Genomic DNA, 23,182 nt, shown 5'->3' on the forward strand with positions numbered 1-23,182 from the left:
TTCGATGAAACATTTGCTCCTGTGGCTAGACTTGAAGCCATACGCATACTGCTAGCCTATGCAAATCATCACAACATACTTCTTTATCAAATGGATGTGAAGAGTGCCTTTCTCAATGGCAAGATTGAAGAAGAAGTGTATGTTGCACAACCACCTGGCTTTGAAGATCCAAAACATCCTGACATGGTATACAAGCTCAACAAGGCACTGTATGGCCTCAAACAAGCCCCTCGGGCCTGGTATGACACACTCAAATACTTCCTGAAGAGCAAAGGCTTCATACCTGGTTCCCTCGACCCCACTCTCTTCACGAAGACATATGATGGTGAACTGTTTGTGTGCCAAATATATGTGGATGACATTATCTTCGGGTGCACCAATCAAAAGTACAGTGAAGAGTTTGGATTTATGATGCAAGAGCAATATCAAATGTCTATGATGCGAGAGCTGAAGTTCTTTCTCGGTCTTCAAATAGGACAGCAATGCAACGACATCTTCATATCTCAAGAGAAGTATCTCAAAGATTGCCTGAAGAAGTTCGGTATGCAAGACTACAAAGGCTTCACGACGCCAATGCCAGCCAAGCATCATCTGGGTCTTGACGACAATGGTAAAGAGTTCGATCAAAAGGTATACCGCTCCATGATTGGTTCTTTACTTTATCTATGTGCATCTAGGCCAGATATTATGCTTAGTGTTTGCATGTGTGCTCGATTCCAAGCGGCACCAAAGGAGTCGCACCACTTAGCTGTGAAGCGAATTCTTCGATATTTGGCTCACACCCCAACTCTAGGATTATGGTATCCAAAGGGCTCAGAGTTTGATCTGGTTGGATTCTCAGATGCTGATTATGCTGGTGACAAAGTGGATCGCAAGTCTACATCAGGCATATATCATTTTCTGGGACGATCACTTGTATGTTGGTCTTCAAAGAAGCAGAACTGTGTATCTCTCTCCACTGCTGAATCTGAATACATTGCTGCTGGATCTTGCTGCGCTCAGCTTCTATGGATGAAGCAAACACTCAAGGACTATGGCATTCATCCGAAGCAAGTGCCACTCTACTGCGACAACGAAAGCGCCATCAAGATTGCCAACAACCCAGTTCAGCACTCGAAGACAAAGCACATTGAAATTCGTCATCACTTTCTCAGAGATCATGTTGTGAAGGAAGATATTGATATCATACACGTCAACACTGAAGAGCAATTGGCAGATATCTTCACCAATCCCTTGGATGAGAAGAGATTTTGCAAGTTACGGTGTGAGCTAAATATCCTGGAATCCTCAAATGTCCTGTGATCAGGCACACATCCTAACCCTTATGCATATTGATGACTTAGATGTGCAACACATGAAGTAAAGTATATCTTCAATCAATGAAGATATACATTCTAAGTGTGAATACATTAATGTGGAATTTGACTTCGGAGCGCCACGATAATTGTGCGCCATGTCTGGGTCTAATACTTCCCATACGGTGGGTAACGCCACCACCAAATGTTCTATTTGAAGTGTTTCACTCATGGCGTTACCTTGCTATGTCTTCACATTTGGTTTGGCTTCAATCTCAACATGTTTTCATGATTATCTTCACTATGTTGATTATATATATATATACTAGTGTTCTGTCCTCTACAGCATTCACTTATAGCTATGTCTTCTTGTTGAATCTTTTGAACTAAGTGAATGTGATCGGACCCTAACCTCTCTGTGCTTTCTATCTCAAACTCTATCTCTCCAAATCATATGCATTCTATTGAAACTATCGAATGTCTTCTCTGCGTCCTTGTCAGCAGAAGATACAGAGACAAACCTTAAGTCCGCTTTCAATGCTCATTCCTCCACATGAAACCCAAAGAAGTAGGAACGACCACCCGACAATCCAGCCGTGCGTGGGACGTGGAACAAACCCCAAAATTCTGCATGATGGCCACGTGTTCCTCAGATGCGAATCGCCAGGGGCACCTGTGTAACAACGCAGTGCCGTCCCTGTACCTATAAATACACACTTCACAGCGGTCATTATCTCTTCTTCCACTCTCGCACGAACCCTAGCGCCACCGCTAGCCCTCGACGATGCCGACGACGAAGCGCTTCGCTGCCGCAACCTCTCCGACGCCGTCTTCACGCCGACCGCGGACATCGTCCTCTCCGCCGTCGCCGTAGGTGTCCTCCGTCGCCAAGTTAGGGCACGGAAGATCGAACTGCTCGGCCTCCTCTTCCACTCCGTCTAGCATTTCTTAGTGTGGTAAATAAAACTTCCTTTTTACGGCACCGTTGATCCTATGGCTTTGTCACTTTCTACCACAAGCAGTTTCTATTCACACAAGTTAGATCTCTCTCATACTGCATCTCATAACATGCCTAGTATATTCACTTATGCTTCACAAAGTAGTTAGATTCCTCACTTGTACTGATCTCTGGATTCGTACAAATCTGGAACCAACTCCTTATCTATGAGTGAATGTCTTCGCACGATGAGGTCAATGTCTTCTAAACTGATTTATATTCAAAATCTTCTGAGAATGCATATGACCTCTTCCCCTTCCCTCGCACCTTAATGCTGTCATAGATACATGTTCGTGGGAGAATCCCTTGGTTCTCATAGTCTGCATTCATTTGCAGAATTCTTACAACATCATATCAATTCTCCCGAAGCCAGTTCATGTCTGTCCAGCAAGCGAAAGCCCTTGAAGCCTTTGAACGTATTGAAGCCTTTCAGTTTAAAGTTCATGGCTTTAGAGAAATCAGCAAGGAAGGGTGGCAGAAAGCGTCGTGGAGAAACATCAAGAGAACTGCCAGATGACCTCTCAGAACTGTACAAGACAGATCCTGAAGAGGATTACAATCAGCGCAAAACACGAATCCAATGGATTCGACACTATTGGGCAGAACAGTGGTTCAAGTACAAATTTGTGACAAAGGAATATGCTGAAAAGAATGCCATCAAGCGACCATGGGGAGACATCCTCTACAAAAATCTTCAACCCAGGACCAGAGATGAAGCCATTGAACAAGGCTTCTATCCCTGCATGGTCCGTGGACCACAGCCTGCGGATGCTGACCCATCGTCACTGCTATGGTGTCGTGACGACATTCTGTTCAAGCGCAACTTTCAGTTTACCCAGAACTCAGCGAAGCAGAACAAGAAGACACTGGGACTAGACTTCAACCCTGGTCCTTCTGCTCCAAGGGCTGACGACACCCGTGATGCAGAACCCAATGTCGTCGGTCCTTTCTACAACCGTGAAGGTCTCATCACCCATATCTTGGTTCAAGGGACAGCCGTGAATGAGCCTGCAGCTGACGCTGAATCAGATGAAGCGCCTGCAACGCCGAAGCCAAAGAAGTTGAAGAAGCCTAAAGCTTCAAAGCCCGCCCCTTCACCAAAAATCTCACAAGCGAAGCCACTGGCAACTGCACCTCCTGAAGACAGTGTGCAGTCTGAAGATTTGTCACGCATCTCCAAGCCCCAGAAGGTCAAGATGCCTTTGCCATACACCGGCCAAGAGCTAACTGCTGCTGTCATTCTGCGCAATGATGCCATTGATCTGTCAAGTGATGAAGATCTTGCAGATGACGCTCTTGAGCAACTCATCAAGAGCAAAGAAGAAACAGAAATCTTCAATGACCTCCCTCTCTTTGATGTAACAATCATCCACAACTTCATTGATGAATGGTTTGACACGCCAAACATCAGCTTCGACGATCTGCAACTACCCATTGGCCTCAGTGTCGCCTTCCATGGCGCCATTGCTTCAGAGTTAGCCATCGCCCAGCGCATTGTTGAACTGAAGCAGAAGATTGTCTTTGAGAAATCTCAGTTCAAGAAGCATATGGCCAAGCTCAGCATGCAAGACGTGAAGAACTTCAAGATTATGCTGCACAAGCTCAAGGAAGCCTTTCTAAAGAAACGTGCAGAAGCTCAGGGTTCTCGTGAGCGCATGAAGGTCTTGGCTGATAGGTGTGTGCAAGCCTACAATGAGGCTGAGAAGCGCAAGGCCCTTGGGCGTCCTGGCATCGACCCCAGGATGGCTGCCAAGAAGACGAAGAAGCCCGCTATGGCTGAACTCGAAGCACCAAGGCAGGAAGCAGATCCCCTTGTCTTCCCAACTAGCATGACTGGCCCGAAGCCAAAGGCCAGGTCAACCGTTTCATAACTGAAGAAGACCAGGACTGCTGAGGCTGAAGCAAGGAAGAGAAACATCCTGAAGCCTCCGCTACTGCCCCCGCCAAGAAGAAAAGAAAGACCAAAAAGGAACTGGCTGCTCCCACAGAGCCCTTGATTGTTGAACCCATTTCCATGGTTCACCCCGACGCCGATCCACAAGAACGTCAACTGACTGTCCATGAGCCTGCTTTCACAGAGGCTCATGAAGCTGAAGACTTTCCAGCAGCTGATCCCATCGCTGCTGAAGACATTGGTCACCATGACCATGTTGAAGATGATGCAGCCCTTCCTCAGCTAGAGCACCAACAGGTATCATCGCCTGTGCTCACGCACAGCGAACTCATCAGCATTGGTCGTCCACTGACGCCAATTGCACAGGGTGCTTCATGGGCGGATCGCCCACAAGAGGAAGAAGACTTTGAGGCCCGGCCAACAGCAACTCCGCAGGCGTCACCCGCGTTGTGCAGGCTTCGCAAAGGTCCAAGGCCTCAAGTCTCTGCTGAAGACAATCCGGCTGCATCAGCCGCTGAAGAAGAAGTCCCACAAGTTGCCACTCCCCTGTCCCACCAAGAAGCGGTTCTCGAGGAGAACGTGATCGTGACCGACCCTCCTGCTCATCAAGTGGAGGTTGAACATCTTGAGGCTGCCACCACCAACACCACTGAAGCCACTGAAGCTGTCATGGCTGAAGCTAATGTGGAGCCCTCACCAACAAAAGCACCAGAAGTCAGCGAAGCCACTGATCCTGCCGCTTCTGTTCCTGCGTCTGCTGCCGGTCCCCAGTTCGACTATCATGTTGAGCACAGGCCTCAGGTGCAGAAGCCAATCCCAAGATTGCCAAGGTTCCCAGGTCCTGCATCAGCACCTGGCTCCTTCAATATCAATGGCTTCAGAGCATACAACACATTCTTCAATAGCTCCAGGAACCCCTACTCAAGGGAAAGAATATCATCTGATCGGTTCTGGAGTTATCCGCAGCGAAGCTATTACTCAAGCGTTCTTTACAACCAAGGTCGCATCTTCCCACACAAGCGCCTTGACATTGAAGCAATAGCTGGTCTGCCCTGTCTGGAAGAAGCTCTGGATTGCTTCAAAGAGGTTGGACTGCTGCCGTTCGTCACTAACCAAGAGCATTGGAATGAAGAGTTGCTGCTCCAATTCTATGCCACACTTCACATCCGCGGGTATAGCAGAGATCCGAAGACTTGGGTCCTAGAGTGGATGACAGGAAACATTCATCACGAAGCCAAAACCTTTGACATCATTGAGCTCACTGGTTTGCCCACTCCTGGCGATCTCTACGAGCATGGCTGTCAGCTTCATAGTGAAGCTATTGAGAGAATCTTTCAGAAGACTGAACCTAATATGAGTCAGATGCTCAGTATGATGAAGTCATTGCCCCAAGATGCTGCTTATCCCGCGGAGTTCTTTGTTGAAGACCTTGAGTATCTGCCAAGAACCATTTATCACATCATAAGGCGAACTCTCTGGCCAATCAAAGGACATTCTCCCCATGCCAAGCTGGAAGGTGCAGTGAAGACTTTGGTCTTCTACATTCTTCATGGAAAATGCTTCAATACACATGATTTCTTCATTCGCTAACTTGATGCATCTGGCTCTGATCTGTTTGGTTTGAAGTTATACGCCCCTTGGGTGATGCGGCTGATCGAACTTCACTCCGCTATCTCATATCAGCCCTCTACCCGCAATCATCGGATCTTTTTGCCTGATGTGGATATGTCTATTGAAGCCATCTATCCTGAGCCTGCCAAGGAACCTCTAAGTCTTCAGAATGCAGAGCATCAAAGTTTTTCTCAGAACGTTGAAGGCGTTGAAGCCGTAACTCGTGTGTATCCTTTGGCTGGCACTACACGTGCACCGCATCCTGCTCTCACTGAAGCCACTGATAGTACAACTGCTCCACGACCCAAGAAGCGCACTCGTGTTCTCAACAACTGAGAGCTTCTTGTGGCTCTTCATCAGAAACAGGATAGGCATCATGACTGGCTGAAGCGTCAAATGCAAAGCCTCTTGGTGGATGTTAATCGCATTCGCAATCTTGCCACCAAGAATGCTTTTGTTGCCCATGAAACCTCTCGCCGCACATGGAAAGGGCTGACGTTGATGTGTTCTGAAGATGATCTTCAAGAGGATGGCTTCTCTGAGCGATTCAAGTTTGACTCCACACCTCCTTGAAGGGCAGTGATGTGACGAACTCCATCCCTTGAAGACTCTGAGTTCTCTTCCTCTGCTGCAACTATGAATGCCAGAGTGATCGAGGATGAAGACGATGCTACTTCACCGCCACCTCCTTCAGCATGCTTCGACTCTGCTCCAAGCTCTTCTGCACTGCCAAACACCACCAACGACCCTGCTGCTTCACCTACTCTTCATGGGAACGAGTAGATATGTCTTCAAACCTTTTTGGTCCTTACTAACAAAAGGGGGAGAAGCATATGAGTTTGATAGTCTTCAAGCGGGTCCATATGGGCGGGCGCTTTATATTTTGCTTCGTGCTTACAACTCTCGTTTTGCTACATTTGGTTTTTTGAGTTGTAACACTTAAACTCGATGGTCGTCTGCTACTTATTTGCCACCTTGTGTTGCGATGATAAATTCCGCATGTGCGACGATAAATTCCGCACTTAGATCATTCTGCAGACGTCCATTTTCCATTATGCATGTCATTATCTTCACATACTTTCTCATGCATAGTGGATTGTCAGCATAAGTTGAAGTGGATCTCCACAAGTACAACCTGCCATGTGCATTTGCATTCCAAAAGCAAATTATTTATATGCACATCTTCAGGGGGAGCCCTTGCAACTTATGAAGACAATTCCTTATCCTTTACAATTTCACAGACTATATTCCCCATTGAAAACTTCAATTAGTTTGTCATCAATCACCAAAAAGGGGGAGATTGTAAGTGCATCTAGTGCCACCCCTAGTTGGTTTTGGAGTATTGACGACAAACCTAGTTGAGGGACTAATGTGTTTGTGAGAATTGCAGGATAACACAGGTAGAAGTCCCTCATTGATTCGGTTTTCCTACCAGAGATGACCCCTAAAAATGTACGAAGACATTAAAGTCAAAGGTGGTATATGAAGATATTCACATTGAAGACTATGACAAGAGAAGACATCGCATGAAGCCTATGGAGCTCGAAGACTTAGATCTTTCGTAGTTCTTTTTCTTCCCCTTTATTGAGTCATAAGAACCACCGTACTGTTAAGTGGGGTCCAAGAGAACCAGTCAGAATGACTGAAGTGATGCTTAGACAAAACATATGTCTTCGAGTGAAGACTTTGAGAGCGAATCTTTCCAGAGTCGGACAAGTCAGCTTTGCTTGTAGCCCAAGTAAAGTTGCCGTGTGAGTTTGAAATCTGACCGTTGGAACACGTGTCAGTTCCTTAGTGACCAAGGGTCATTTCGGACAAATCAGGTCGGGTTGCCAAGTGGCTATAAATAGCCCACCCCCTACAACCATAAATGGTTGGCTGCTCAGATTCAGAGTACGGCTTTTGTCGTTTGAGAGCAACCCACCTCGAAGCCTTTAAGAGAGAATTCCTTGCGAGGATAAAGCCCTAACCACCCAGAGCCAAAGAGAATTAGGCATCACTTAAGTCTTCTTGTCTGTGTGATCTAAAGACTTATTACACTTGAGGACTGTGCATCCTCCAGCCGGTTAGGCGTCGCGTTCTGAGCATCCAAGAGACATTGTGGATTGCCGGTGAACGAAGTCTGTGAAGGTTTGGGAGTCTACCTTGAAGACTTACCAGAGTGATTGGGCGAGGTCTGTGTGACCTTAGCTCAAGGGGAATACGGTGATGACTGGGTGTCCTGAGCTGCGTGTTCAGGACTGGGTGTCCGGGACTGTGTGTCCTAAGGTTTAAATACCTATCCGCCCTAACCAGACGTACAGTTGTCACAGCAACTGGAACTGGTCCAACAAATCATTGTCTTCAACGAGTCACTGGTTTCATCTTCCCTTCCCTTTACTTACTGTTACTCCTTGTGAAGTCATTATATGATTGCACTATCTTTTATCTTCACTGAGTGACTGCGTTTTCTGTTTGGCTTCATAATATCTTCCTACCTGATCCTTACTACATTGCTGTTATTAGTCATTGTGCTTTCACTCCATTGAATACTTGACTATGGCTTGCCTAGTGTAGTCTATCTTCCGCTGCAGGGTAATAGGTTTATTTTTATCGTTTGTCTTCATAACTTCCACGTTTTGAAGACTTTCATAAAAATCGCCTATTCACCCCCCATCTAGTCGATATAACGCACTTTCAGCAACGTGCGGGTTGCAATCGCCTAGTTATTAATTCTGATAATTTAGAGGTTATTGAAACGTTGAATAATGGCGGACGGTCAGCAGGAGCGGCGGCGGCAATCTTTGATGATTGCTATTTTTTGGCGTGTGATTTTCCTACCTCTAGGTTTGAACATTGTAATAGGGAAGCCAATAAGGTTGCGCACGAGCTTGCTAGGTTGGCTAGATTTTCTTCTACCATTGATTGGTTTGAGGAGCTTATGTTTGAGATTGTACCATTCCTTATAAACGATATATCTGTTATTTCTGTTGAATAAAGTCCATTTGTTTTTCAAAAAAAAGAGCAAGTGAACAGGGCTATAACCAAGTTGTGATTGAAACGGACTGTCAGGAAGCTGCACTTGCGTGGAGTAGAAGCGATGATCGCACGCTTGGAGATCATATCATCAGGGAGATGCGTACATATCTCCCAAATTTCCAGGGGTTTGATTTACGTTGGGCTGGGCGGAATGCCAATGAGACCGCTAATGCATGTGTGAGACATGCCCTTCTGATAGACTCTTTTCTTGTAATTTTTTTATGTCCCCCTCGTTTTCTGACCCAGATGATAACGCCCATGAATGTGATATGTGGGCATCATCGGGTGTGGGCGTTGAAGGGTTCGCGCACACGCCCAGTAGCACACGGTTCGTCAGCTGCCCTGTGTGGGCGAACTAATTTCTGCCCATACAGCCACCACCTAGTCCACGCGCGTGTGGGTAAAACTGCTTTTCGCCCACACGACACTCATATGTTATTAGATGGCAACTGCAGTTGCACGTACGTGGTAATTAGGTAAACACATATGGCAACTATGATTTGTTGCTAGACGGCAACTGCAATTGCGCGTCGTGGCAACCAGATAAACACATATGACGACTGTGATTAATCATACATGACAACTATGGTTGAGCCACACGTGACAACTAGGTAAACACACATGGCAACTATTGTTTGACCATATGCAGCAAATACTTAATCACACACGGCAACTATGGTTTGATTACACGCGACAACTATCATAAATTAGACATGACAACTATAGTTACAAAACAGAGAGAGTTGCCATACTTTTACACCTACATTTGCCATCCCGGATAACTACATCTACCATCCTGGATGGCAAAAAAATCGTCATCCCGCGGGTACCTAAAGTAGCTACGCCAGGAGCCCAGAGCGCGTGGGCATTTTTGCTTCATGCCACACGCGCTGGATGATGATGAGTAGTACTTGTTGGGCGTGTGACACAAAGTAGCTGCGCTCACACATGTGGGCAATTCTAATGTTGGCTCACACACAACCCGTGTGAGCTGCCTCCTGCTCTTGTCACACACGATGTGTTGACGGATGTCTAGTATACCACATGTGTGGGCGTTATCAGGACCCTTTTCTGATTATTTTGCAGTCAGAAGTGTTCCGCCAAAATGAATAAAAAGGCCTTGATGGCGGTTCTAAAAAAGAGAGGATATAAGCTCATTACATAATGCTGACAATATAAAAGTATCATACAAACGTTTAAAAGTTCATTGCCCTTTTAGCCCAAGTTCACCCACTAGTACCTACTCATGCCCCTACTCGGCTGCTCGCCTGCTCGACACGATTCGTCGTGAATTCGTCATGCCTTTGGATGGAAGGGACCACGAGTCCACGGCAGATCGATGTCAGCGACATAAAGCGCGATTCATTATTATCCCTACAACGACGACGACTCGTCGGCGTCCAGATCACGGCCGGTCATTAGACAACGACTCGGCGCCGGCGGTGGACGAGGAGTCCGGGGTCGGCGGGCCGTCCCTGTTGAGCGGCGGCGAGCCCTCGAAGAGCTGCTTCCGGAGCACGTCATGGAGGTTGTGGAAGAGCCTCCTCTTGACGGTGTCCAGCGCCGCCTCGAGCCGGTGGAGCAGCTCCGTCGAGTTCTTGTTGTACATGAAGAGGCCGTTGTAGAGGTCGAAGCTGTCGCTGCAGGTGTTGTCCACGAGCCGGAGCAGCGTCTCGTAGCCCTTGGTGTCGATGGGCGTGGGGCGGAGCCCGAGCGTGGCCAGCATCCGCCCCACGGTGTGCGCCACCAGCTGCGTCTCGGCGGCGTGCGCGTCGTGCTCCGCGCAGGGCATCTCCACCATGCGGCACCCCTCGCGCTCGAAGATGTTGAGGAACGCCTCGGCGCGCGCGCGGCGGGCCGGGGAGTCGCCGACGCGGACCCTGTCGAACACGAACGGGAGGCCGGCCCAGCCGTCGCGCGCCGACTCCGGGCCGAACATGGGGTGCGTGCAGATGATGTCGAAGTCCTCGGGGAGGCGGCTCAGGAGCTGCTTCCTGGGGAACTCCTTGACGGAGAGCACGTCGGCGAAGAGCGTGCTGCGGCGGAAGCGGTGGACGGGGAGCCAGCGGAGCACGGCCTCGGTGGAGAGGATGGAGGTGGCCAGGAGGACCACGTCGGGCTGGCACTCGCAGAGGTCGTGCGGGTCGGCGTAGAAGGACGCGCCGAGGTCCGCCGCGGCGGCCGAGTGGTCGGAGCGGGAGTGCGCCAGCACCGTGTGCCCCTGCCGCACCAGCGTCCGCGCCAGGAACTGCCCGAAGTTGCCGAACCCCACGATGGCGATCTTCAGGCGCGGATGCTCGTCGTCGTCGTCCTCCTCCCCCTCCGCTTCAATGACGCCGGACCCGTTGTCGAACGGCTGCCGCGCAGCGGCCGCGGCATGCACGGCGCGGAGGCGGAGCGGAGCAGCGGCCACGGGGAGAAGGCGCCCCCGCCACCGGCATGCCGCCGTAGACCTGTCAACGGATTGGAGGTTGGTGAGAGCCGCCGACCGGCGGCAGGAGGACGGTAGGTGGAGTCGCGCGGGGGAAGGGATCGCCATTCTCGCGTCTGTCTCGGGAGCGGCGGCGCTGGTCGGTGCGGTACACACTATTGCTATTTATTTGGTGCGGATCTAGGTTTGGACTCTCGAACAAAAAGGAGGCGGTTTTGTGGGCCGGGCTGGACAGACGGGCGGCAAAAGAAGCCCAGGAAACCCACCGTCTCGGCGGCCGGGTGACGGGGAATCCCTCTGGGAGTTGCGAGGGGAAGCGAATTGTGGGGAGGGGGCGGCGATGGAGGAGGGGGTGGAGGGGAGCGGCGGCGGCGGGGGGCTCGGGCGGAAGATCCCGGCGGGGGAGGTGGAGCTGAAGGAGAAGTCGGGGACGGCGTGGAGCCACTCGTTCCTGAACCAGAAGCCATGGCACCCGCTCTCGTACCCGAACCAGCGCCGCAAGTGGATCGCCGAGCAGATCCACACCAACCGCGCGCGCCGCGACGAGGAGGTGCAGCGCGAGTTCGCGCAGGAGCAGGAGTTCTTCCGCCAGACCGCCCTCTTCTCCAAGAAGGACAAGGAGAAGGTACACACACACCAACATACATACATACGCCGTCCTCCTCTTTTATCTTTTAGATATACTTCTATTATCAGCTCATGGGCACTATAGCTTGAACTGTTGTGATCGCCATAGGGTGGGTGGATGGAATGAATTATTACATTGTTTTGGTCATCTGGCTTCAGGATTTCACGTGGTTAATTGCATTTTGTCGGATAATAGCATAAACTAGAGCTTTACTGGGTCAAAAAAGTGAGACACTACTGAAAATAGTGACAAACTATTGTTTGCACGCATTTTGTTCCGCTAACACGGTGCATCATCCCCTACAAGCTTTTCCAAAGACATTGCTTTATTTTAGTCATTATCTTCCTAATTCCCATGAATGGCTGAAGTTTCAGTGTTACTCAAGCAATGATGGATTTTTTCCTAACATTAATTTTGATATCTGCTTCACATTCGTCACAATGATGAACCTTTGTTATTGGCCAGCCCCTTAACTTCATCTGCAGTAGGCTGCAGTCTCCTCATTTTCTGTTATTTTGATAGCCATGATTCTCCTCCTAGAGCTCCCCGATTTTATGGCTAAACACATTAGCGATGTTCAAAACAGCGTGAATCATTGACTTTTCTTGTCATCCATGACCCAATATCAACTATGTCCTTCAGATTCATTTCACCATGCCAAAGAGTAAACGAGTGACTGTGCAGCCCTACTCTTGTCCTATCTAAAGTTGGGTTGTCAAATATATTGACAAGTATATAAACTATAGGTTAAACAAGAAATGAGGACATACACTTGTTCGTGACAATTCTCGCCACAATTATATCCATGCAACGTGCGTCAACTGGTCACGGAGTAGCTTGAACTATTGTGATCACCGTAGGGTAGAGGGAATGAACAGTTACATTGTTTTGGTCATTTGCTTTTAGGCTTTCCTGTGGTTAATTGTGCTGTGATGCTGGTATTTGTTACCGGTTAATACCCTAAGCTAGGGATTTACTGCAAAGAGAATATTGACAAACTATTGTTCTTACACATTTTGTTCCACTAACAATGGTGGATCATCTCCCACTCGCTTTCTCTATGGCGTTGCTTTATTTTTGTTATTTTCCCAATTCCCATGAATGACTGAAGTTGGAGTGGTACTGAAGGAACGAGGAATTTTGCCTAACATTAATTTTGATATCCGCTTCACATTAACTAAAAGACGAACCTTTGTAATTAGCCTGTCCTTTTCTTAATTTCATCGCAGTAGGCTACAGAGTATCATCATTTTCTGTTATTTGATTGTCATGACACTCAGCCAAGAACTCCCAAATTTTACGGCTAAACATATTAGCAATGTATACTTGAAATTGTAAAAATTCCAGCTAGCTTTTCACAACGGCGTGAATAATCGAATTCTTCTCACCACCCATGGGCCAATATCAGCTGCTTCCTTCAGATTCATTGCACCATGCCAGATAGTAAACCAGCGACTGTGCAGCCCTGATCTTGTCCTGTCTGAACTTGGGTTGTTAAATATATTGCCTAGTATACAAACTATAGGTTAAACAAGAAATGAGGAAATACACTTGTTTGTCACGCTCTCTGCACTTAGACTAAGGACACTCAATCTAACCAGTACGTACTCTGGTAGCTGCCAACTCTGGTTGCTTCCAAGAGTTGTATGGAATCTTTAGGTGTTTATACTCTGTAATAAACAGCCAATATTTCAACATCACATTCAACTGTTATCACCCATGGAAAACCGGTCTCATCAATCTTCAATTTGCTTTACAACTTCAGATGGAGATAATGAAAGCTGTGAGTTTCATGTATGTCCGCCCACCTGGATACAATCCAGAGAGTGCAAAGGCTGCTGAAATTCAAGATGAGAAGAAGAAGCTGGATCAAGGCGATGCCACCGAAGATGCTGTAGCTGCAAATACCTCTTCAATGTAATGTCACTAATCTTATTTCTTTCCCAAGTTAAAATATATTCCCTCCGTCCGAAAAAGCTTGTCCCTCAAATGGATGTATCTAGCATCAAGTTAGTGCTAGATACATTCATTTGAGGAACAACCTTGGGACAAGTTTTTTCGGACGGAGGGAGTAGTATTTAAAATTCTTGTTCTGACACAGATGCCTTTGTTCCAAGACATATTTGGAACTTACTTATGTTACTGCTCTGATCTGGTAGGTTTGCTGTTATTCTTAGTTCATTGTATTTTATGTTTGCTGCAGGCCTGATGGCCCAGAGAAGAAAAAGAGTAGGCCGAAAGATGTGTTTGGCCGTTCATTGCCAACAGAGCAAGAATTTGAAGTTCTGAAAAATGCTCCAAGGTAATTGTCTCTTTGTTTTATGATGATATTTTGAATACGATCAACAAGGTGACATGAAACGCTGAATTCATTCCATTCGTACTCTCATAAACTGCCAATAGACAAGAGATTTATTTTATATTAGTTTTTTCCCCTTTGTCATTCCTATACGTGTTCTCTGTTTCGCTTCATTTTTGTATGCTCTCCTAAGGTTACTGCCTGGTCACCTATAAAGATTTGATACATGTTTTGCCCTTATTCGCAGATTGGACACAGGTGCTCCTGCTAGACCTAAACCATTTGGAGTCGAAGTTCGTAATGTTAGATGTTTAAGATGTGGAAACTTCGGCCATCAGAGTGGTGACCGGGAATGTCCCATGAAGGATATTATCATGCCGAATGAGGAGAGCCGATTGAAAAGGGACGATCCACTTACAGCAATAAAGGCACAGACTGATTCGAGTGAGGTTAGATTTTCTATTGGAAGTGTACTTCATTTGCAGTTTACATCAAAATAACGACTCTATGACAGTGACTTGCAAATAGTGAGCTATATCTACTGGTTTTATACCTGATCCGACCTTTCCCCTTGGTCCATAACTGCATAGGATTTTGTCTCTGGTAATGGTCTACTGAATAGCTATGGACAGGGGGGCGTGGAAGCTTGCTATCCATTTGCCAGAGCCATGAGTTGGTCGCGAGATCTTATGGGTTTCACCTCTAGCCTACCCCAACTTGTCTGGGACTAAAGGCTTTGTTGTTGTTGTTGTAATAGTCTACTGAAAATTCATGTTTTGCTGTAGCCTTCTTGTAATTTATGTGCTAGCCTAGGTTTGTTACCCTTTGGTAATATATAACTATCGCCAGATTGTGATCTGAGTGCACATATACGTCCTTCGAATAAACGACAAAAGGCTTACACATCTTTCTTCTCTCGTTGTACTTTGTTTAAAAATTCAGTTTTAATGTGAGGAATTCTCTGTCAGCCTTTGAAGTGGGAGCTTAAGCAAAAGCCTGGCATGAGCCCTCCTCGAGGTGGATATAACCCTGATGATCCTAATCAGCAGATTGTAGCAGAAGAGATATTTGATGAATATGGAGGTATAACTTCTGAAGCATGGATAAAACTACATTGTCACTCTCATATCAAGAATTTTTTATGTTAGCTAAATTTACACAAGTATGTTGTCTTGCATTACATTTTATATTTTAGGATTCCTCGGCGATATTGACATTCCGGCTCTCCTTACCAACTTCTCCACGAGTAAATCAAAGAAACGCTCCAAGAGTAAAAGCAGGCGCAGGCAGTCTGAGCCTGCTGCTCATGTAGAATCTGGAAGACATCATAGCAGTCATCATTCATCCTCAGATTCGGAACCTGAGAAGAGCAACAGGGCGTCAGGAAGCAAGAGAAAGAAAAAATATTGTTCTGACCCATCCTCGTATTCTGATTCTGAGGCGGAAGCTGGGAAAGGAAAAGCCAAGCAGAAGTCAAAGCACAGGCACAGGAAGAAACACCTGCTAGAGTCCTCTTCTGAATCAGAAGTTGAAGTTGACACAAGAAGGCATCCAAAGTGGGAGCACAGGAAGAAAAAGAAGAAAGAGGAGATGGAAATTGCCCCAGTTTCCTCCTCCAGAGATAAAGGATATACAATAAGCAAGAGGCCTTCGAGGCGATCGAGGGAGAAGCAACCCTACAGTGACTCAAGTTCTTCTGAGAGCGAGCAGCAGCATCCAACACGATGGCAGGACAAGCAATCCCACAGTGACTCGAGTTCTTCCGAAAGCAAGCGGCATTCAAGGAGATCAAGGGAAAAGAGACATCACAAAATACCAGATTTTCCCGTGAGCAATAGGTCTTCACGGAAATCGGATGAGAAGTGGCACTATACTGATTCAAGCGCACGTGAAAGCGATAGACATTCAAGGAAACCAAGAGAAAAATCGCGCTACTCTGATCCAAGTGCTTCTGAGTATTCAGATTCTGATCGGCCTTCACGGAGATCGAATGAGAAGCGACACTATACTGACTTGAGCACACGTGAAAGTGATAGGCATTCAAGGAAACCGAGGGGGAAATCACGCTGCTCTGATCTAAGTGCTTCTGAGTATTCAGATTCTGATCGGCGTAATAGTCATCGCCGTCGTCGAAGAAAATGAGTAGTGGCGGTTAACAGCATTCACGTCTCTCCACAGAAGATATCAGCATTGCTGTTTCTGTGGTTGCATTAGATAGATATGTAGTATTTTGTTCCCAGAGAGTTCTTAAGGTCACTAGGGTCCATTAGGTAAATTCAGCTGCTATCTCTGGATCACTATCAGCTGCTCTGCAATGTGATAATAATTTCACTGTGTGACTTGAGTTGCGTCATCCTGGGGGAAATTGGTGTGCATTTTGTTGTATGTGTTATTGTATCTTGTAGACGTTTGAAACATTTGGAACTTTTTGTGTTCCTGTGGCCCGTGGGGAACGAATTCTTGCGAAACTCCTGTTCTTCAGACATGCCTTGGCATACTGGAATAGCCTATGTGCTTCCTGAAATGCTATGCGGCCTACTTGTAAGCGGAGGTTCTTTTGCCCTCCACTGACACAAATCTTCTCTATGCAACAATAGCTTGGGCTCTGTTAGCTTCTGTGTGAAACAAGTCTTAGGGTTTAAGAGATGTTGCCGTTTCTACTTTAATCTGTTTAGGCCTCCTTTGGTTTGGAGGAATTTTATAGGAATTCTAGATGATAGAATTCTTATAGGATTTTTTTCTTTAGAGCCCTTTGGTTCATAGGAATGGATTCCTATTCCTACATAGGATTGGTTCCTATCCTTCATATTTTATAGGAAAATAAAAATGAGCCTACACTCAATGAAAAAATTCCTTTGATGTCAACCAAATGACATTTCGTTTCCTATTCCTACTCATAGAATTTGAGATACATGTCATCTCATTTCCTACGAAATTCCTATTTCTACGATAATCCTATCCTATGAACCAAAAGAGGCCTAACTTTTTTGGTCTGCCTCTGTATGTATAACCAAGCAAATAGGGATGGAATTCAAGCCGAGTCGAGCCAGCTTGGCTCGACTCGCTAAAGCTCATTTCATTAACGAGCTAGCTTGACTCGACTCGTTGCTATAATGAGTTCAAATCCATGATTGGCTCGACTCGTATAACTCGCGAGCTGGCTCGTTTAGCTTGTTAAGCTCGTTAAGGATACAAACATAAAACCTTACGAATAAGATAAAAATAAACATTGTTTGTGAACATTGTACATGTCTAATATGTACATTTTACATTCACAAGCAATCATTTTTTTCATATTCATAACGCAGCTGGGCCTTGTGTTATGTGCCTAGGACGCAGGGTGCTTAGTTGATCTCTTGTAACGAGCCTAACGAGTTACACGAGTACTCATGAGATTGACTAGTTTAACTTGATCTATAAACGATCTTAAACTAAAGCTTGACTCGACTCGTTATTCTTCGAGTTCGAGTCGATTCGAGCCAAGTCACGAGTTACTCGTTTAGCTCACGAGCTTCGAGCTTTTTTTCCAGCCCTACACGCAATCGTTACAGTGATTGCAAAATTAACTTTGCAGGGAGTATTTTCAGACCTGCACAGCTGTACTTGGTTGTGTGAGTGAAACTACTCTGCACACGACAGTGCACGTACGAATTCTGTACGGTGCCCGCTTGAAGGTTGCTGATTTGCAAAATGATGCGATCTAGTGGATGATTTGATCCGTCGTACAACAATTGGAATGAAAGCTATCGTCCGTATAGTACTGCTCGTGAGAGAGTGAAACACCAATGGTGTTGGGTTGTTGAAGATTTATCAACTACGAAGGCATCACATGGCCAGCAAACCGAGCACTATCTTCGACTTTTTTTTACTAACGTACTAGTGACTGTATATGAGCAAAAAAAAAATTAAACTGTATATGAGCAATGCGTGTTGGTATTTGGTAAGATACTAATTACATGTTGAGTTTATCACCAATGTTCATTCGAGTTATGATATTAATTGCGTGCTAAACATGTTGGCCACTCAACATTGACAATTAGTTTGTAGAGAATCATTGCCGATAATAGTTGGATTTGCCCCTTTGTTTTATCTTATATTTTAAATATAAACATTATATCTGTATTCTAGTTTGTAGATCTCCCGCACAAGGGGTGGAAGAGCAGGGCCGAACAAAAGTATGAAGTGTCCATTGACAAACGATCTTGATACCGCAGCAGTCTGTTCATAGTTTACCAACCCTCAGCATAGTACAACAATGTTGCTAAGAGCATCTTGAACAGAACTTTGATGGAGATGGCAGTCTTGTTGACAAATTTTATGCGAGCTGCTAACTCAAAGTCTCAAAAGCGTAAACTGGATCAGATGTGGAAGAAGCCGTCCAAAGGATTCGTTAAAATAAATGTTGATGTTTCATTCGTCGCCGAAACATTGTCAGGAGCTTCTGGTGCAGTGGCCCGAGATAAGAATGGCAATTTTATTGTGGTTGCCTCATGGCTCATGCCTCACGTTCCTAATGTATACTCAGCGGAAATGAGTGCGATCAGAAATGACTTCTATTTGGCGGCGAGCATTGGCTGTAGCAAGCTGATATTCAAATCTGATAACTCTTTTGTTGTTGATGCTATGAAAGGTGAGAACGATTATGCAGGACCTTCTGTTCCAATGATGATGGAGAGTAAACAACCGATGAAGGAATTTGGCCAAGTTAATTTCTTACATTGTTATAGAGAGGCCAATGAGGTTGTGAATACTATAGCAAAATATGCTTTTAGCTCTAGTACCTCTTGTGTTTGGGATGCTATACCTGACTTTTTTTCATCTTCCCTTGTAAACGATCTTCCTACTATTTGATTAATATAGTCTTTTGATATAAAAAAGAGCATCTTCAACAACTGTCCTATTTTAGGGCACGAAAAGTTGGCGGAGAAAAAAATTTAGACACGAGAAGGTGTTTCTTCTGGCGCAAGAAGTGGTTGTCTCCAACAGCAACCCTAAAATAGGTCAGCCGCACGGCAGCCGGGCTATAGCCGAACCCAAATTTGCATATACATATTGCACACAGATAATAGCAAATACATATGAAATGGATTTCAAACAAACTACAAATTGTTGCATAGTTCAGGAAATTATTACATAGTTCCTCAAATCCACATCATAAATTGTTCATGAAGTGTCGGAGTAAGGGGCCACAGGTAGCCTAACCCGAGTCCCTGAACCTTTCAAGGCATCGGGGCCGGCTGCGCCCCTCAGGACGTCAAGATGAAGCACCGCCTTCTGATGGCCGGCTGGCCCAAGCGGCCGGCTGCCAGAAGGCAGCTAAGCTCCAGAAGGCGGCACCAAGACGGACCGGCTCCTTGCAGGCGGCCTCCAGAGAGGCCGGCTTCTAGCAGGCGGCCCACGGCGCCCTCAGAGTATGCCCCTCCCCCCCCATTAAGAAGACAAGACAGGGTGAGGCTACAATGTAGCCCATCACTCCCGTATCCAGGGCCGAGCGTGGCCACAGTGCTCCGTACAGGCAGTGATTTCTGCCCGGCGCGACACTGTTGCCATCCCACCCCTGACGTCACTGCTGGCAGACGGAGCCCTGTTCCCACGGCGACCTGTCGGTACGGCCTACAGGCGGCGGGCCCTACCGGGCAGCGAGAGCCCGGAGGACGGCGGAGGCTTGACCAGTCGGACCCAAGGAAGGCCGGCTTCTAGCAGGCGGCCCCCTCCTCCCTCGGGGCCTGTGCGCCATTAACCAGATGAGACAGGGAGTGGCTACAGTGATCTTCCACCAGTCGGCGAGACTGTAGCCACGCTTCCCTGACCAAGTACACGTCATTAGCATCACGGCTACAGTAACCAGCAGCCAGCAAGACCCGCAAGCGGCGGGAGCGGCCTGTCGGCTCCGTACCAGACCGGTCGGCGGGGCTCACCAGGCGGCGGGCCCCAGCAGCCGGCGGAGAAGCCGGCGACCAGAGACACTAACAGCCGGGTCCTATACCCGGCTAGATTACTATTGTACCCCTGGGGGGTAGGCCTATATAAACCCCCACGGCACCCATGCAAATGTTGGGGAGCGCAGTAATTTCAAAAATTTAACTACGCACACGCAAGATCATGGTGATGCATAGCAACGAGAGGGGAGAGTGTTGTCTACGTACCCACGCAGACCGACTGCGGAAGCGTTTGATGCAACGTAGAGGAAGTAGTCGTACGTCTTCCCGATCCGACCGATCCAAGCACCATTACTCCGGCACCTCCGAGTTCTTAGCACATGTACAGCTCGATGACGATCCCCGGGCTCTGATCCAGCAAAGCGTCGGGGAGGAGTTCCGTCAGCACGACGGCGTGGTGACGATCTTGATGTTCTACCGTCGCAGGGCTTCGCCTAAGCACTGCTACAATATAATCGAGGTGGAATATGGTGGCAGGGGGCACCGCACACGGCTAAGGAACGATCTCAATGATCAACTTGTGTGTCTAGGGGTGTCCCCTGCCTCCGTATATAAAGGAGCCAAGGGGAGGGGGCCGGCCGGCCAAGGAGGGCGCGCCAAGGGAGTCCTACTCCCTCTGGGAGTAGGATTCCTCCCCCAATCCTAGTTGGAGTAGGATTCGCTGAGGGGGAAAGAGAGAGAGGGGGGCCGGCCACCTCTCCTTGTCCTAATAGGACTAGGGGAGGGGGGAGGCGCGCGGCCCATCTTGGGCTGTCCCTTCTCCTTTCCACTAAAGCCCATTAAGGCCCATACAGCTCCCGGGGGGTTCTGGTAACCTCCCGGTACTCCGGTAAAATACCGATTTCACCCGGAACACTTTCGATATCCAAACATAGGCTTCCAATATATCAATCTTTATGTCTCGACCATTTCGAGACTTCTCGTCATGTCCGTGATCACATCCAGGACTCTGAACTAACTTCGGTACATCAAAATGCATAAACTCATAATAACTGTCATCGTAACGTTAAGCGTGCGGACCCTATGGTTCGAGAATAATGCAGACATGACTGAGACACATCTCCGGTCAATAACTAATAGCGGGACCTGGATGCCCATATTGGCTCCTACATATTCTACGAATATCTTTATCGGTCAGACCGTATAACAACATACGTTGTTCCCTTTATCATCGATATGTTACTTGCCCGAGATTCGATCGTTGGTATCCAATACCTAGTTCAATCTCGTTACCGGCAAGTCTCTTTACTCGTTCCGTAATACATCATCTCGCAACTAACTCATTGGCTGCAATGCTTGCAAGGCTTATGTGATGTGCATTACCGAGAGGGCCCAGAGATACCTCTCCGACAATCGGAGTGACAAATCCTAATCTCGAAATACGCCAACCCAACATCTACCTTTGGAGACACCTGTAGAGCTCCTTTATAATCACCCAGTTACATTGTGACGTTTGGTAGCACACAAAGTGCTCCTCCGGTAAACGGAAGTTGCATAATCTCATAGTCATAGGAACATGTATAAGTCATGAAGAAAGCAATAGCAACATACTAAACGATCGGGTGCTAAGCTAATGAAATGGGTCATGTCAATCAGATCATTCAACTAATGATGTGACCTCGTTAATCAAACAACACCTTGTTCATGGTTAGGAAACATAACCATCTTTGATTAACGAGCTAGTTAAGTAGAGGCATACTAGTGACACTAAGTTTGTCTATGTATTCACACATGTATTATGTTTCTGGTTAATACAATTCTAGCATGAATAATAAACATTTATCATGATATAAGGAAATAAATAATAACTTTATTATTTCCTCTAGGGCATATTTCCTTCAGTCTCCCACTTGCACTAGAGTCAATAATCTAGATTACACAGTAATGATTCTAACACCCATGGAGCCTTGGTGCTGATCATGTTTTGCTCATGGAAGAGGCTTAGTCAACGGGTCTGCAACATTCAGATCCGTATGTATCTTGCAAATCTCTATGTCTCCCACCTGGACTAGATCCCGGATGGAATTGAAGCGTCTCTTGATGTGCTTGGTCCTCTTGTGAAATCTGGATTCCTTTGCCAAGGCAATTGCACTAGTATTGTCACAAAAGATTTTCATTGGACCTGATGCACTAGGTATGACACCTAAATCGGATATGAACTCCTTCATCCAGACTCCTTCGTTCGCTGCTTCCGAAGCAGCTATGTACTCCGCTTCACATGTAGATCCCGCTACAACGCTTTGTTTAGAACTGCACCAACTGACAGCTCCACCGTTTAATGTAAACACGTATCCGGTTTGCGATTTAGAATCGTCCGGATCAGTGTCAAAGCTCGCATCAACGTAACCTTTTACGATGAGCTCTTTGTCACCTCCATATACGAGAAACATATCCTTAGTCCTTTTCAGGTATTTTAGGATGTTCTTGACCGCTGTCCAGTGATCCACTCCTGGATTACTTTGGTACCTCCCTGCTAAACTTATAGCAAGGCACACATCAGGTCTGGTACACAGCATTGCATACATGATAGAGCCTATGGCTGAAGCATAGGGAACATCTTTTATTTTCTCTCTATCTTCTGCAGTGGTCGGGCATTGAGTCTTACTCAACTTCACACCTTGTAACACAGGCAAGAACCCTTTCTTTGCTTGATCCATTTTGAACTTCTTCAAAACTTTGTCAAGGTATGTGCTTTGTGAAAGTCCAATTAAGCGTCTTGATCTATCTCTATAGATCTTAATGCCTAATATGTAAGCAGCTTCACCGAGGTCTTTCATTGAAAAACTTTTATTCAAGTATCCCTTTATGCTATCCAGAAATTCTATATCATTTCCAATTAGTAATATGTCATCCACATATAATATCAGAAATGCTATAGAGCTCCCACTCACTTTCTTGTAAATACAGGCTTCTCCAAAAGTCTGTATAAAACCGAATGCTTTGATCACACTATCAAAGCGTTTATTCCAACTCCGAGAGGCTTGCACCAGTCCATAAATGGATCGCTGGAGCTTGCATACTTTGTTAGCTCCCTTTGGATCGACAAAACCTTCTGGTTGCATCATATACA

At 46.6% G+C, this 23,182-nt stretch overlaps 2 protein-coding genes across 2 annotated transcripts; one reads left to right on the forward strand and one right to left on the reverse strand.

The window, feature by feature from the left end:
- Positions 1-9,921: 9,921 nt before the first annotated feature.
- Positions 9,922-11,390, reverse strand: LOC119332287 (arogenate dehydrogenase 2, chloroplastic-like). Its single transcript, XM_037605469.1, has one exon. The coding sequence runs from the start codon at positions 11,352-11,354 to the stop codon at positions 10,221-10,223; it is 1,134 nt and encodes a 377-aa protein (XP_037461366.1). The 5' UTR covers positions 11,355-11,390; the 3' UTR covers positions 9,922-10,220.
- A 196-nt stretch (positions 11,391-11,586) lies between these two features.
- LOC119333689 (uncharacterized zinc finger CCHC domain-containing protein At4g19190-like) lies at positions 11,587-16,658 on the forward strand. The gene is made up of 6 exons (XM_037606504.1): positions 11,587-11,871; positions 13,640-13,791; positions 14,078-14,176; positions 14,421-14,622; positions 15,142-15,256; positions 15,369-16,658. The coding sequence occupies exons 1-6, from the start codon at positions 11,587-11,589 to the stop codon at positions 16,313-16,315; spliced, it is 1,800 nt and encodes a 599-aa protein (XP_037462401.1). The 3' UTR covers positions 16,316-16,658.
- Positions 16,659-23,182: the final 6,524 nt, after the last annotated feature.

The sequence above is a fragment of the Triticum dicoccoides genome, chromosome 7A, assembly GCF_002162155.2.
Source record: "Triticum dicoccoides isolate Atlit2015 ecotype Zavitan chromosome 7A, WEW_v2.0, whole genome shotgun sequence".
NCBI classification, from domain to species: Eukaryota; Viridiplantae; Streptophyta; class Magnoliopsida; order Poales; family Poaceae; genus Triticum; species Triticum dicoccoides.

What these genes read in the sequence shown, in the direction of transcription:
- LOC119332287 (XM_037605469.1), bottom strand. Translation starts at nt 11,354, where the DNA reads ATGGCGATCCCTTCCCCCGCGCGACTCCACCTACCGTCCTCCTGCCGC.
- LOC119333689 (XM_037606504.1), top strand. Translation starts at nt 11,587, where the DNA reads ATGGAGGAGGGGGTGGAGGGGAGCGGCGGCGGCGGGGGGCTCGGGCGG. An exon ending in GCTGCAAATACCTCTTCAAT is followed by an intron (nt 13,792 to 14,077) that starts GTAATGTCACTA and finishes TGTTTGCTGCAG; the next exon opens with GCCTGATGGCCCAGAGAAGA. An exon ending in GATATTTGATGAATATGGAG is followed by an intron (nt 15,257 to 15,368) that starts GTATAACTTCTG and finishes TTTATATTTTAG; the next exon opens with GATTCCTCGGCGATATTGAC.